Genomic DNA, 14,627 nt, shown 5'->3' with positions numbered 1-14,627 from the left:
TTCGTGAATGACTATACACTTTCGTCCACACGGTGTCTTTCGCAGCAAATATTACTGGCTCACATCAAAGTCTACCTGAATACTTATATCAGATCACGCCCGTGGTATGCGGTGAGCAATTGCGCCCACAACTCCGCCAATCTGAGAGATCCCCTCCACGACGATATGCCTTTCTTGTGCGGCAACTCATATTCAATTGACATAAGACGTTAAATCTAAGCATCGGAAGCGATATAACTATTTCCCATATGAGTCAACACATTCGCGCATCCGTCGTATAACATGCAATTCCCCTAACCTGAATGCTGTTCTATCCTGTTCTATCCCGTGCTCTCAATTCTATTTAGTAATCGCTTCTCAACGTAACTATGGAAACCCAAATGACTATCTTCGGTGTCTTCTCAGATTGCTGGGATCAACTTCTCATGAAAATTGGAAGGGGCCCCAAGCGAACCAGTGTCAACACTAGCTGGGTTACTTATACCAAGACGCGTATAGTCCCCTGGCTTGGTAGATCCGTTGGGAATCCAGAATCGCTTATCAATGCGGTTAAATGTCAATATACCGAGAGTGATGATCTCAAAGGTAAAGTTGAAGACATAGAAACAAGCCTTGGAATCATACCAGGGGGCATTGATAGCAAGATCGGGCGGGCTCCACATAGCCCCAGTTTTGAATCCTGCAATCATCATACAGAAACACGCAGAAATCATCACGGTAAGCACCTGAGTCCGCGAATTTCCCTCTCCAAACTTCTCCTCGTCTTGTGACTTCGGCAGTAAGAGTGCTGTGGCAATGTGCAGTGCCGGCTGACAGTTGAAAACAAGAAGGTAGGTGAGACCTGAAAGCTGGGCATCCCGACATTGCTGTTGGACATGTTTATCCAGGGTATAAGCCGATATAATCACAGCCGTGATAACCATAATCAAGGCGCCTCCAACCAATACATAGAGGATCTTGAAAGTTATGCGCAAGATTGGACTCCACCCGATGTGCGGTTGCTTCGCTCGTAGAATACGTTGGGCGAGAATGAGATTTATGATGTAGAGAATGAGCACGCCTGCATTGACAAAAACCTGGGCGGCTATCGCGAGGGAAACGTTTGTTTGCCTCTGTGACCAAACGATGCGCAGGACAAGGGTTAGGAGTCTTGCCATGCAGAACCCGTACATTAAAGAATTGATGATGAATTTGTGGCCCCTTCGACGGTTGACTTGGAAGATGCTCATGTTTGTTGCGGCGAAGCAAATGTACAGGACGATAAAAACGGCGCAAATTGGGACATCGGGGATAGTCGTTGGGAGGCCGCCCATTCCGGCCAGATTTGAGGCATATGGGCCCCCTCGGGCTTGTAGAGAGTTTTCCATGGTTGAATAAGTGTAGGTGCCGATGTATGTGTAGTGTAGACGATGTCGATGTAGTGAATGTTGGCGATGTGGATCGAGTGGGCTTTGTGAGACGCTAAATGAACGTGGAAGGATGTCTATCTGTAGCAGTGAATGCAACGGTATACAGAACAGATGGTTAGATGCGTTCTTTGGTTTCGACTTTGAAGAATGGCTAATCTTTCTTGAAAGCGAAGAGTCTTGTCAACCTAGCTGTCGTGGTGGCGGAATACCATCAGTGGGGGTCTAGTTCAGTAGCAAGATGTTCGGTCTCGGTCGACAAATTCGTCCGCGGACCCAATTTCATGCACATGCCGAGCTCCACACCCAACCATTCCTATAGTGCCCTAACCTAGCCTTCAAATTTGCAAAGAATTATCGCGTTCTTTTCGGTTCTCTTCCGAGTATTGGCTTTCTGCTTACTTATTACCGCATTTCTGTTTGGCTTATTGCATGAAACTAACAATAGGGTGGGTTTCACATATCAAAGTCTCCTGAGAGGCGGCTCAGCAACTAGGAACTGTAAATCAAGCAAAGTGCACAATATTTCGCGGCTCTCTTTGAGTAATGTCGTGAGGAGAAACTTTACATTGTATATGATGAAGCCAAAGTAGCATAGAACTTTTACATAGAACAGCAGGATGTATTGGATAACCTTGAGTTTCAATTAGATATGAGTACTTTGTGAATAGGAGGGGCTAACCTTCACCTACATAATTAGGGGAAAAAAACAACATCCATGTGATACGGTACGATTTTTAGGTACTATCTACTGGGTTCAACTCTATGCAACGGGCATACCTGACTTTGATTGATCACTCGGAAAGCGCATTATTTTGGAGGCCGGAATTGCTCGGACACGGACGAATTTTGGAAAATTGTCCGTGACCTCCACTACTGGGTATAAACTACGAGACAGAATATCTCAGGTACTAAAAACATATAAATACGGCTTACCCAAAGCTACAAGCCCTCTCGTATTGTTACTACATATCCCAACTACCTCCTTTGATTCAAACTTTCCAATCACCTCGATTCAACTTCCAGAATGGCTCCTCTCACTTTCGCTCCCTCTGAATTCCAGCTGGAAATCAAGAGCGAATTCAAAGTCCAGGGCGGATGCAAAGAATTTGAAGCCGCTTTTGCCCGCCGATCCATGATGTTGATGCGACGACTGTTGGGCGATGAGCGCCTGACAGAGCTCCTCCAGGACGAAATCACCGCCAGCGACGCCTACTGGAAGAAGACTTGCGCCGAGTCCAATGGAAAGTGGCGCGCATCCCGCATCCAAGTTTCGCCCCGTGGAATCAGCATCAAAGACTTTCACTCCTGGTTCATGCAAGAGGCCACTCCTGATGCGGAGAAGGTCGCATCTCACCCAGAACACTGGGTTATCAACACCCTCCAGGGTTCGACTGATATGTCCGTTCTGGAGACATTGGGCGACAAAGTCACGCTCTTTAAGATGACTACCGTCGACGATGTTCCGGATTTCATTGATCAGGTTGCTGAGTATCCTATCAAGATGAAGTTCCGGGGGTTCACCGAGGGAAAAGTCCATATGGCTGAGGTGTACCATCAATTCAAGGAGAATGCAGATGGACAGAGCTTCGATGCGGATTTGGCGGTGTATTTCCCAGCAGCTTGTGGGGATGATCTGATTGAGACTCATCGCCAGCACCTGCTTGTGGAATTTAACAATTGGTTCCAACAAGCTTATCTGGCCAAACAGTCTTCCTAGGGCCTTACCATCTTTGAAATTCAGATGTAGACTACAATTCATCATTTTTGAGCTGTTTTGTATCATGAAGCCAATGCAGTTTCCAAGGTGAAACAGTCTTTGTTTTTGTCGATAATTTCTGTCAATGCAAATATCGATGCACGGTCCCATTAATTTTCTTGGGGGAATAATCATCATGGGTGGTTTCTAATTTGCATCTTGTTTTGCTTCTCCGACAAGGCTATATTCTCAATATTTGACAGTGTAAAAAACTGTACGTTACAGCGCAATGGATTATTGCATATCAGTGGACTCTTTTGCCATACTCTGCATATTTCATTCTATATAGTATCAACCACCGAAGGAAAAGTTGTGGACCCCATTGTACCAAAGAGTAGTTTGGTCAAACGTATCTTCCATGAGTGTATCCTGAAGGAAGTAGGCAGGGTCTTCTTCAATGAACCAGGAGAGGTCATCCCATTGCGGAAAGTCTTGCCTGCTTGAGGAAGCTGCATTCAAGCCAAGAGAGGGAGGGAGTGGCTGGTGACTGGTCCTTGACGGCGGTCTTGAAGGAGTACGCGAGGGCTGAACCTTTTCCGTTGTTGGTATCGGGGCCGTACGAACGTTGCGCTGGATATGTACTTTTCCCAAGAGAGGAACATCCAAAATCAATTTCCGCTCCTCGGTAACATTTTCGTCCTCGTGTAGGAGATTAGTCAAGGAAGATAATGTATTCACTGCGCTTTCGGCAATTCGTGAGGTGGGGGTATTATTGATTCTTTTGCGCATGATATCAATGACTTGTTGCACCTCCCTTTCGGTCTTTGCCTTGTCAACATGCAGGCTGAATTGTTGACTGATTTTAGATGTCTGGGAGAGCAGAATAAGGATCACCGTGGCCGTGAATGTGTGCAACTCCATCATAGTGTAAAAGAAGAATCCAGGAGGTACAGCTTCAAGAAGGATAGCATTTCGCTGTATCACTGATTCGCATGACTTAAAACAGGCTAGCTGGGGGTTGAAAGGCTCCTCGATTGAGGTTTGGCGCAATGCAAGCGGCATATAGGCCCTCAAAAGGACGTAGTAGTGAATGGCCTGAACTATATTATCGGGCTTGATGCGCTCTATTGGCTGGGTCCACCAAGACTCCGGAGTTTGAGACGCAAGTGACCTGAGCTCTTCAACCATTTCAAAAGTAGATTTTGTAAGTTGAGCAGTACTTTCGTGGGCCGTGTTCAATTCATCCAAAGCTTGAACCTTTCCAGCAATATTCACGAGTTTTGCGAAATACAAATGAGGCTGGACAACGCCGCCGACGGTCAATGCTTCGTCCTTGATAGGTCTGTGCCAACGCGTATCTGGAGGAAGGTTAAGAACCATTCCTAGAAGCCTGTCTACAGCAGATATCGTTTCCCATAGCTGGGTCTTTTCAAGCAGCACTTCATCGTTTGTTGTGGGTATTCGATTGCGCTGGGAAGCTTGGAATGCCCTCGGCAGTCCCATTAACTCGGCGATCGCGCTAACGTGTCGTAAACGAACCCATGCTTTCTGGAAATTGCCTTGAGGCAGTTGACTAATTTTGGCTTATGATTTAGCGAGTGCGGCAGCCAGTAATTGGACTATCACTTACAGCCGAGTCCAATGCATGCATAGCATAAGACCAGTTGTCGTGCCTAGCAGCCGGTCATGAGAAATGATCGTGCTCTCCACGGCGTCTGATATCGCTTGGGAGAGTTCGAATTGCTTCAGCCACTTTTCAGATTGCTCAGGCGTGGATGGGCCATCTCGTGGTGTTTGCTGAGCAGTGATTGCCAGTGTGAGCATCCATGAGGCGAGTGCCATAGTGTCCACATCCGGCTTTATCATTCTGTCATATTTACCCAGCGCGTCGGCTTTGGATTGAGCAATAAATGGCTGGGGGAGGAAAGCGTGGAGAACCTTGAGCCATTCAAATGCCGAATTATACATTTCGACCACTTCATGCTTGGGTGGAATTAATTTCTGAAGAGCCTCCCTCGCAGTATTCAGCAAATTCGAGGATGGTCTCTCCTTGCGCTCCTGCTGTTGCCCATCTTTCTGACGGCTATCCAAACTGAGCCAATTATTCTGAAAGAGCGACTGCAAATGCGATGGCCGCTCAGTTGCAAGAATATCCGACGTATTGGATTCGTCATCCAAGGCTTCCAGTTCAGGGCTCGGGTTGCTCAAAGCAATTTCCGAAGCCGAGTCCACTTGAATATCAAATTTTGCTTCGATTCGATGCATCGCTTTAATCAAGCTAGATACCTGCGATTCAAGCTGAGATATCCGTTGTCGCGAAGTCACCCTCCGCGACGCAACTGGTCTGTATTCCTGAGGCGCACATTCTGAGCCCGTCTCTTCGCATCTCCGGCAAACCAAGGCATCTTCAGAGGCTCGAATGCAGCGAACTTTGCGACGTCTGCCTAATTCAGGTGGCGTGGAATGTAAGGTGGGTTCATTTGGGTTTTCTTGTGGTAGGGAGGTCACCACTCACATTCAATGCAACTTTTTGTACCACTCCGGATTCTGTGAGTCTCGTTTCCCTGCATGACTTTTACTGTGGCGCCAAATGTTGGGAGAAGTTAATTGGAGAAGTTGAAAGTTGTAACTTGGGGCTCTCGGTCCGACCAAGTCAGGATCCGAGGCCGGAGCATCACGTGGTTTAGTGCCAAGGCATACCTCGCCTTAGTGATCAGCTTCAGCAGGCTTTTAGCTTGGAGAAACTGCGTTGAAATGCTTCCCCTCTACCTGGGCTGGAGGTCGGCACGTATAGAGACTCGTAGAGATTTGAGATATTCGTAATTACCTTTGTAGTTCATACGAATATTCGTACTTCCAAGTCCAATAGTCGTACGAGTCTTACCCTGTCATCAAGACCAACTTCAAGCTTCCACCCAATAAGACAAACTGGACATGTACTGGGACACATTTCTCGCCATGATCCTTGGTTTCTCAAATTTATCTCATTGCTTCGATTCAACACATATACGCCATCTCAGACAATGAAAACGATCTACTCTGGACTCTCATAATCTACCTCCTCCATAATCCCCTCTAAGACCGGATTTAAATCATCAATCATCTTCTCCGCTTCCCCAGTTGTCCTCGCGAGCAAGACCCCATTTTTCGACAAGCACTCACTCGCGGTCCTCTCTTCAAGTTCTCGTAAATAAGCTTTCTCTCTATCACACTAGATCAGGAAGGATTTGGTATTATTCCTTGTATGTGCCCTGAAATGAACGTAGTGAGAGATAGGGAGTTAAACAACGTGCTTGTCCATGGGCGATCGCTGATCACTCACCCCGAGGAGAAATCGCACGGCGGCAAAGTCAGCAAAAGACTGGATCGGATGCGTAGGATCGCTGTACTTCGAAGTGATCAGATGCATCACCAGTTGCCGGAGAAACGCGCTTGCCCTGAAACGAGGAATGAGTGAAGGGATTAATACCCTGCGCGAGCTGCCCGCAAAGTTTGGCTTGTGTTCGTACTGCACATTTCCGCAGCAACCCAGTTTGTTAGCAGGAAAACACCCTGAGAAAGTAACGAAGGCCGAGTTTCCAGATTCAGCCACGGGCCCAGGGATGATCCTGCTATCGCCGAGAGACGAATGCCATCAGATAAGATCAAAATATCTCTTGAGGATCTTATGCGATCGGTGGACTATTCTCGTCTAGCCGAATGGGAGGGTGGATTGCGATGCACGAGAACGAGACCAACCGAGTTAGGGCAAGACGGCCGAGGAGTGGAGGAACTGATGAAAGAGTATACGTCAGCCACTCCTGAGTTTTCTCTGCTCCGAATTCCCCCCCATATTTGATTAAGCTGGCAGCCTGCTCTGGAGTGTCTTGAATCTCCACAGCTTTAGCTCTAAGCACCGAACTTCTATCGGTCTTCTGCACTGCATTGAATGCAGCAAGAATGCACTCTCGGGCTGTGACTTGCCCTGCTGCGCGGGACGAAAGACAAAAATGGCTCTGCTGGTGCTTCACGTGATCGGCTTCGGCATCTCGGCGATTGTGGGCGGACGCGCCGCCATCCTTCTCGCCCTGCGGTATCGACGCAACCGACATCGCCTGTCACTCCCAACCCAAGACCCCACGCAAACCGGCTATCAAGACAAAGACGGCCATGCTACTCCGGATTCCATTCGGGCCTTTTCCGACAAGGCACCTTGCGCTGTTCTGCTTATCGCGACTGCCACCGGGGTCTGCTTGTCGGTAGCCGAGATAGTTGTCCGTGCTATCACCTCAAATCCCGCCTTTACCTGGTTACTGTGGCTGCGCCTTGCTGCGCGGGTAATGCTGGTGATCAACCTGTCAGTTCTGACGGTGGAGATGGAATGTACGACTCGGTTTATGCATGGCTGCTGGGCCAGTGTCGGTTGTCTTGCTATGCTGGCCATGCTTGCCAGCGAGGGATATCGCTATCATGAGGCCAATGAGCTCTCTGCTTTACAAAGGCTCGTCCTGCTAGGGCAGATATGCGCTGCGCTCGGTGCCTGCATCGCGGCTGCTTCTATCCCGCGTCGTCCGGACGTCTACCGCAATAATACCCTGGTGGATCGCAAATCATCGACTTCCCTGCTCAAAAGACTATCATTTAGCTGGTTACAGGTTTCATTGCCTCCTGGTCAGAAACACCTTAATGTCCACGAGGTACCCGAATTAGAATACTCCAACCGAACGTCAAATCTTTCCGGTCTTATGCGCGAGGCTCGCGCAACCTACCCATCCGGCACAAGCTTGTGGAAAATCCTCTGCATCTGCCATCGCAAAGCTCTAGCTTTTCAGCTCTGCCTGACTCTGGTCCATGCAGTTGTATCTTTTGCGCCTCAATATGCCATCCTCAATATCTTGCAGCGACTTGAGAATGATCCGAATGACTCGTGGTTATTACTACCAATCATCGGACTCGGCGCGTCACTTATTTGCTCGGCGCTGCTTGAGAACTGGAATTATTACCATTCGTCTAACCGAATCGCTGTGCGGCTCCAAGAGCAGCTCTCAGCAGCTATCTATGATAAGGTTTTGAGTGGCAAAACAGCTCGGAGCGCACCGGTCGCAATGAACAGTGATGAGGATGAGCAAAGTACCATGAATCTCGTGGCCGTTGATGCGAAAAGGGTAGCCGACTTTTCTGCCCTTGGCTTTATGCTCTGCGACGCGCCACTCAGAATCATAATCGCAGCCATCTCAATCGGTCGCTTACTGGGAGGGCGAAGTCTTGCTGCCGGTGCGGTGGTCTTTCTACTCGTCACCGCAGGAAACGTACACGCAGTATACAAGTATGCTGACACTCAGAAGGATCTCCTCAAATGTCGTGACAAGAAGATGGCAACCATAATTGAAGTATTGCAGGGTATCCGCCAGGTCAAGATGTCTGCATTGGAGGATAAGTGGGAGGGCTGCATCAACGGCTTGCGCGACAAGGAGCTGGAAAGCCAATGGCAGGTCTATATCTGGGAGTTGTTGATGTTCGTCACTTACAACGTTGCCCCTGTTCTGGTTTCTGCCGCATGCTTGGGCACATATGCGATCTTCCACGAAGGGATGCCTGCTTCCATTGCCTTTACTTCCATCTCTCTTCTCGGTGCCCTGACTACACCACTGGCTGTCCTTCCGCAGATCCTGCTAAGCGCCACAAGCGCGCAAGTAAGCCTTCGACGGATCGAGAGGTTCCTACGCTCTCCTGACCAGAGTCTCCAAGTACAACCGGCGGAAGGTGTGGTCTTGGACCAAGCGACGCTTTCCTGGACGAATCGCCGCCTTCGCGGGGCCTTCAAACTGAACGATCTCACACTCCTATTCCCCTCGGGTGCGTTAAGCGTTGTGACTGGCCCATCGGGCTCCGGTAAAAGCCTCATTCTCGCGGCTATTCTAAACGAATGCGAATTTCTTTCCGGCCAAACGCGGAGACCGCAATCTTCGACTATCGCCTTCGTATCCCAGGAACCCTGTATCCGCAGCGGCACTATTCGGGACAACATCCTCTTCGGCAGCTCCTTTGATCAAGATCGCTATCAGAGCGTGGTTTCCGCGTGCGCTCTGGATCGCGATTTGGAGCTGATGGACATGAAGGACAAGACCGAGATGGGTCCGCAAGGTAGCAACCTGAGCGGGGGACAACTTTGGCGTGTTTCACTGGCACGCGCGCTCTACTCCGGTGCCGAGATTCTTGTGCTCGATGATATTTTCAGTTCGATCGATGCACAGACCGCACAGCATTTGTACGAGCATGCGCTCATGGGAAGCCTTGCCCAGGGCCGGACGCGTATACTGGCGACGTACCACCTCGAGCTGTGTCTCCCAGGTGCCGATTACGTCGTTGCGCTGGATAGGTCAGGGCTGCGATATGCCGGACCTAGGAAGAATTTGAAAGAGATGGGGATCTTTAATGATATGCCTCCCGCCGCGATGCGCGAGCAGAAGCCTTTACTTTCGAAGAATACGCAAGACATCGGCGGCTGCCTACCTGAAGAGGCGCCTTGGGGTGGCACTCTGTTACCTTCAGAGCAAGAGCAGACTTTGGTGGAAGACCGCGGCCAGGTTGATGCTGCGAGGATCAGCAAATGGCAGATCCGCCAAAGAATCTTCAAACTCTCGGGCGCTAGCTATCGCTGCATGATACTCCTAGGACTGTATCTGTTGTACAGTGGGCTGGGCGTAGGACGAGTGAGTTATGCCTCTCTTGCTTGGTCTATGGTTGTGATTGACATGAACAGGGTCTTTGGATGATGATCTGGAGTAACAACAGCGGTAAATCCGCGGGGGAGACCGAAGAATCTTTGGAGATGAAATTCACGGCGGTGACAAATGACGTGCGATGGTTCCTTTCTATCTATCTGACTCTTGCAATTGTCTCGTGCTTGGTCACTGTGGCACGGAGCTTTCTGGCCATACGGATTGTGCTACAGATGTCTCGACGACTCTTCCATCGCTTCCTCGATTCGATCCTTCGTGCACCTCTACAATGGCTTGACAAGCTTCCCACAGGCGATATACTTAACAGTTTTTCCACCGATTTCAGCTTGATCGATTCGCGACTCGGCTATGATCTCAACTACGCTCTTGGGCTCGTTGTCGATCTTCTTGTTATCGTACTAGCAGCATCGATTGTGAATGTCTGGCTCAACCTTCTGTCACTCGGCTCGCTTCTTCTTGCCACATACTACGGGCGCAAATTTATCACGAAGATCCGCGCTGTCAAGGAGTTGGAAAGCCGCATGCGAAGCCCCATCCTCAATCATCTGTGCGCAACAGTGGATGGTATCATGACCATCCGCGCCTACCAAGAACAAGAGACCTACCGCGATGAGATGCATGCACATATCGATCGTCACTGCCGCGCCTCATGGACCTTGTGGCTCTTAACCCGTTGGATATCCATGCGCGCTAGCACGATCGGCGCCATCTTCACTACCCTAGGCTCGGCGCTGGTCCTCGGCACGAACGGCGTCACACCCGCGACGGCGGGATTCGCCATCACCTTCATCATGCGATACAGCGCGATCATGTCCCAAGCCATCCGGCAGTACGCCAATCTGGAGATCTCGCTGAACAGCGTCGAACGAGTCGCGGCATCCCTGGACACCCCGAAAGAGAAATACGACAGTTCCACTCCAGTGGCAGCGTCGTGGCCCACGGAGGGCCGACTGGATGTATCCGAGTTGACCGTGTGCTACACCCCCGACCTTCCGCCCGTGCTATCGAACCTCACATTCTCCATCCCACCGAACACTCGCGTAGGTGTCGTGGGCCGCACGGGGGCCGGCAAGTCCTCCCTGGCCATGGCGCTGTTCCGATTCCTTGAAGCCCAAGAGGGCAGTGTCCGCGTCGACGGCGTCGACATCAGCACGATCCCGCTCCACGACCTCCGCTCGCGTCTGGCCATCGTGCCCCAGGACCCCGTCCTCTTCTCGGGAACGATCAAGTCAAACCTCGACCCTTTCAACGAATACTCCAACCGTGATCTCTTCACCGCTCTCCAGCGCGTGCACTGGACCATCCCGGACACCCTTCTCCTTCCAGCCCTCTCGACAGCCCACCGCGATGACCCCGAGGTCACCGATGACAGCGACAGCGACATCCCCCTCGAATCCCTCCAACCGCACGCGCACCTCCCCCGCAACGTTCTCAACACCAAGGTCTCCGAGCGTGGCAGCAATTTCTCCCAGGGCCAACGCCAAACCCTCTGCCTGGCGCGGGCCATCCTGCGGCGTCCGAAGATCCTGGTGCTGGACGAGGCCACTTCGGCCATTGACAAGACCACGGACGCGGTGATCCAGGCCTCGATCCGGGCGGAGTTCGGACGGAATTACTCCTCGGTGCTGGTGATTGCCCACCGCCTACGCACGATCGTGGACTTCGATCGGGTGCTGGTGCTGGATGCGGGACGGATTGTTGAGGACGGGTCTCCAAAGGGATTGATTGCTGATCCGGAGGGGGTGTTCCGGGGTCTGGTGGAGAGCAGTGTTGATCGAGAGGAGTTGATGGAGGTTATTGCTCGAGGGTGATGAGCACAACGATGGAAGGGCGTTTATGGTTAAGTCGGCTAATGATGGCTCTCCTAGAACCTTCGACCTTGCTCATGCAAGCAGCGTAGGGAGGGGGGGTGGGGGGAGGGGGAGTCAGCGTACCCCTGAAGAAGGCCTCCAATCAACACATCACCGGACGCAATCAAGCATACGATGTCACGGAGGAGGCGATGTCGAGACCCCCCTTATCTCCGGATACATCCGTTTCCACCTCCTCACCACCTGACAAATCATCGAATTCATAAACAACAATATCTCTAGAATTCAATCCTCCTCCTTTCCGCACTCTTCCCATGCCAGCCAGGGCAAATCGTGCAGGAAGAAAAGCTTACTGGTACCAACGCAACGTCTCGGGAAGCGAACCGACCCTGAAGATTGGATGCATTTCCCAATTGGGTCTAGTCTCCGCGTGGATGTCTTGGCTGGGGTCCGACCGGATTAGGCTTAGTCTCCGTTGCAGCTTTACTTACGCCATCCGAGCCCTTCCTCTCCTCCAGACGATAAATACCAGGCTTGCTGCTGGTTTCGAAGGCTTGTCAATCAGTTAATCAATCAATCAAGCTTGACTTGTGTTCTATTGCTCTTCCTATCACTACTACTATCCCCTCTCTACTTTCAAAAACACCGCCATGTCTTTCCCCTACCAGAAGGTCCTCATCATCGGCGCCACCTCCGGCATCGGCAAATCCCTAGCCACCAAGCTGGTTGAGAATGGCATCCGTGTGGTGGTCGCTGGCCGCCGCAAGGAGAACCTGGATGCGTTCGTCGCCCAGCACGGCAGCGACAAGGTCGACTCCGCCGTGTTCGACGTGATGCAGCTCGAGAAGGTCAGAGCCCTCCTAACCCTAACCCCCCAAAAAACGCCCCCACTAACCCTAGGTCCCAAACAGATCCCCGAGTTCGCCGCCAGCATCACGACCGCCCACCCAGACCTGGACTGCATCTTCGTGAACAGCGGCATCCAGCGACCGTTCGACTTCGCACGCCCGGAGACCGTGGACCTGGACATCTTCGACCAGGAGCTGATCACCAACTACACGTCGGCGGTGCGGCTGACCAAGGCATTCCTGCCGCACCTGCAGCAGCTGCCGCGCCAGACGGCGCTGGTCTACACGACCTCGCAGATGGCGCTGGTGCCCATGATGCGGTGCCCGAACTACGGCGCGTCCAAGGCGGCGCTGCACCACTTCATCCTGGCGCTGCGCACGCAGCTGAGCGAGGGCGCCCAGGGCGACGTCCGCGTGCTGGAGATCTACCCGCCCGCGGTGCAGACGGAGCTGCACGACGCCAAGCACCAGCCCGACCTCAAAGACGGTCACCTCATCGGCATGCCGCTGCAGGAGTTCGTGGACGAGGTCTGGGCCCGTTTGGCGAAGGGTGAGAACCAGATCCCCGTCGGCTCCGCCGCCGACATCTTCCAGGCCTTCGAAGTTAAGCGCCAGGAGCTGTACAAGGGGATGACTGAGTTGTTGTCGGGTCTACTGAAGCAGTTCTTGCGCGAGTAAGTACTTGCTGAATCGGATGAAGTCAGTCTATGATGGATGAAATGTGATGTTCTTTTTGTGTTGCATATAGAGATAGAGATTGAATTGTTTTGTTTAAAGTTCTATGACGTACCTTGCCCGCGTAAATCATTCTTTGTTTGTACTCCATCCCTAAAAAAAGGCTCACACCTGCACGACCAAAGAAGCAGGAGGCGGCGTAGGAAACCCCCTGGCGACATCCGCAACCCGCTTCCCGCGACACGCCGCGAGGATCAAACCCGCAAACGCCCCAATCCCATGCACCTGTCCTTGCTCTAACATGCCCGAGTACCCGTGCAACGAGACCATCGCCCCCTCACTGGACCCCCACAGCTCGTTCCCTCCCCCAAACCCAGTATCGATCCCCGGCTCCTCGTCCGCCGCATCCCACAGCCCCGTCCGCATATCGAACGGCAACGCGTCCACGAAAGGCGTGCGCACAGAGTAGTTCCGCGTCCGCAGCGAGTACACGCTGCGCAGCATAAACCCGACGATGATCGTGCGGCGCACGCTCTCGGCGAACAGCCACGCGCGGCGCGGGCTGAGCGTCGCCGGCAGCTGCACGGGGGCCTGGACCCACAGCCGATGCCCGAGGTTCAGGAGCATCTCGCTGATGGATTCCTGGTATTCGGTGTCCTGCTGGTGGGTCTCGGTCGGGTCGGACGGATCGAGGGGCGGGGACAGGAGGAGGATGCACTGAATGAGGAGGAGGGCTTGGGCGCTGGCGAGCAGGTCGGGGAAGGTGGAGGCGCGCGCGAGGTGGCGGTGCAGGGACCGGGATTTCTGGTGCAGCAGGGACTGGATCTCTTTGCGCTGGGGGTTGCTGGGACTGAAGAGGAAGGTGGAGTAGTGTTTACACAGGCTGTAGATGTCTTGCAGGGGTGGGGGTGGGGTGGAGGCGCTCGGCCAGAGGTCCGGGTGGATGAAATGGGTTTTGAGGGAGGAGGCGAAGGTGAGGGGGTATTGGCGCATGCCGGAGATGAGGAAGGAGATCACGGTGGGCGAGTAGCCTTTGGTGATCTCCAGGGGGGGCAGGGGTGGGGGGATCGTTGGGGTGGTAGTGGTGGATGGTCTCGGTTTGCGGGGGCGGGAAATGTTGGCTTGTGTTATCGAGGAGGAGGGAGTGGTGGTGTGAACGAGACTTCGTGCTTTGGCAAGGCTAGAGGCGGAAGAGGAGGCGTTGACTGTCAATGGCACGTTGACGTACTCGCAGTCGATCCGGCGGGCCTGGCAGCGGCTGCAGCGCGGCCAGCGCTGGTCGCAGCGCCGTTTGCCACGGGCGCAGGCTTGGCAGGATCGGCGCAGTGTAGGTGGTTTGGGGGCCTCAATGACCATTGTGATGGAGCTAGGGGATGACAGGGGCGCGATACGAGGTTGATTCGAGCAGTCTGATAGGAGTGCAGTGGTGTGAAAAGGGAGGCGAGGAGGGAGAGAGAGAGAGGTCG

The 14,627-nt window shown here is 52.4% G+C and overlaps 6 protein-coding genes across 6 annotated transcripts; 3 read left to right on the top strand and 3 right to left on the bottom strand.

Annotated features, from left to right (window-relative positions):
• Positions 1-236: 236 nt before the first annotated feature.
• BO82DRAFT_316058 (uncharacterized protein) lies at positions 237-1,436 on the bottom strand. Its single transcript, XM_025632564.1, has one exon. The coding sequence runs from the start codon at positions 1,365-1,367 to the stop codon at positions 402-404; it is 966 nt and encodes a 321-aa protein (XP_025489215.1). The 5' UTR covers positions 1,368-1,436; the 3' UTR covers positions 237-401.
• A 997-nt stretch (positions 1,437-2,433) lies between these two features.
• Positions 2,434-3,185, top strand: BO82DRAFT_394173 (uncharacterized protein; the record flags this gene model as incomplete). The annotated part of the gene is made up of 1 exon (XM_025638719.1): positions 2,434-3,185. The coding sequence occupies one exon, from the start codon at positions 2,434-2,436 to the stop codon at positions 3,124-3,126; it is 693 nt and encodes a 230-aa protein (XP_025489214.1). The 3' UTR covers positions 3,127-3,185.
• Positions 3,186-3,335: 150 nt separating this feature from the next.
• Positions 3,336-5,458, bottom strand: BO82DRAFT_356810 (transcription factor domain-containing protein). Its single transcript, XM_025635840.1, has 2 exons — positions 4,736-5,458; positions 3,336-4,678 (listed from the first exon to the last, which is right to left on the bottom strand). The coding sequence occupies exons 1-2, from the start codon at positions 5,368-5,370 to the stop codon at positions 3,457-3,459; spliced, it is 1,857 nt and encodes a 618-aa protein (XP_025489213.1). The 5' UTR covers positions 5,371-5,458; the 3' UTR covers positions 3,336-3,456.
• A 1,636-nt stretch (positions 5,459-7,094) lies between these two features.
• On the top strand, positions 7,095-11,963 carry BO82DRAFT_420737 (P-loop containing nucleoside triphosphate hydrolase protein; the record flags this gene model as incomplete). The annotated part of the gene is made up of 2 exons (XM_025640140.1): positions 7,095-9,797; positions 9,848-11,963. The coding sequence occupies 2 exons, from the start codon at positions 7,095-7,097 to the stop codon at positions 11,636-11,638; spliced, it is 4,494 nt and encodes a 1,497-aa protein (XP_025489212.1). The 3' UTR covers positions 11,639-11,963.
• Positions 11,964-12,232: 269 nt separating this feature from the next.
• Positions 12,233-13,495, top strand: BO82DRAFT_356808 (putative short-chain dehydrogenase/oxidoreductase). Its single transcript, XM_025635839.1, has 2 exons — positions 12,233-13,171; positions 13,277-13,495. The coding sequence occupies exon 1, from the start codon at positions 12,289-12,291 to the stop codon at positions 13,162-13,164; it is 876 nt and encodes a 291-aa protein (XP_025489211.1). The 5' UTR covers positions 12,233-12,288; the 3' UTR covers positions 13,165-13,171; positions 13,277-13,495.
• Positions 13,327-14,517, bottom strand: BO82DRAFT_376734 (Zn(II)2Cys6 transcription factor domain-containing protein; the record flags this gene model as incomplete). Its single annotated transcript, XM_025637538.1, has 2 exons — positions 13,327-13,501; positions 13,535-14,517. The coding sequence occupies 2 exons, from the start codon at positions 14,515-14,517 to the stop codon at positions 13,327-13,329; spliced, it is 1,158 nt and encodes a 385-aa protein (XP_025489210.1).
• Positions 14,518-14,627: the final 110 nt, after the last annotated feature.

Source organism: Aspergillus uvarum, assembly GCF_003184745.1.
Source record: "Aspergillus uvarum CBS 121591 unplaced genomic scaffold BO82scaffold_50, whole genome shotgun sequence".
Classification (NCBI taxonomy): Eukaryota; Fungi; Ascomycota; class Eurotiomycetes; order Eurotiales; family Aspergillaceae; genus Aspergillus; species Aspergillus uvarum.
This window is presented reverse-complemented; position numbering and strand designations above follow the sequence as displayed.

Bases quoted from the DNA above. Each gene is read 5' to 3' on its own strand.
- BO82DRAFT_356810 (XM_025635840.1), bottom strand. From the start codon at position 5,370: ATGCATCGAATCGAAGCAAAATTTGATATTCAAGTGGACTCGGCTTCG. The intron at 4,679-4,735 runs GTAAGTGATAGT...AGCCAAAATTAG, and splicing joins TGCATGCATTGGACTCGGCT to TCAACTGCCTCAAGGCAATT.
- BO82DRAFT_356808 (XM_025635839.1), top strand. From the start codon at position 12,289: ATGTCTTTCCCCTACCAGAAGGTCCTCATCATCGGCGCCACCTCCGGC.
- BO82DRAFT_316058 (XM_025632564.1), bottom strand. From the start codon at position 1,367: ATGGAAAACTCTCTACAAGCCCGAGGGGGCCCATATGCCTCAAATCTG.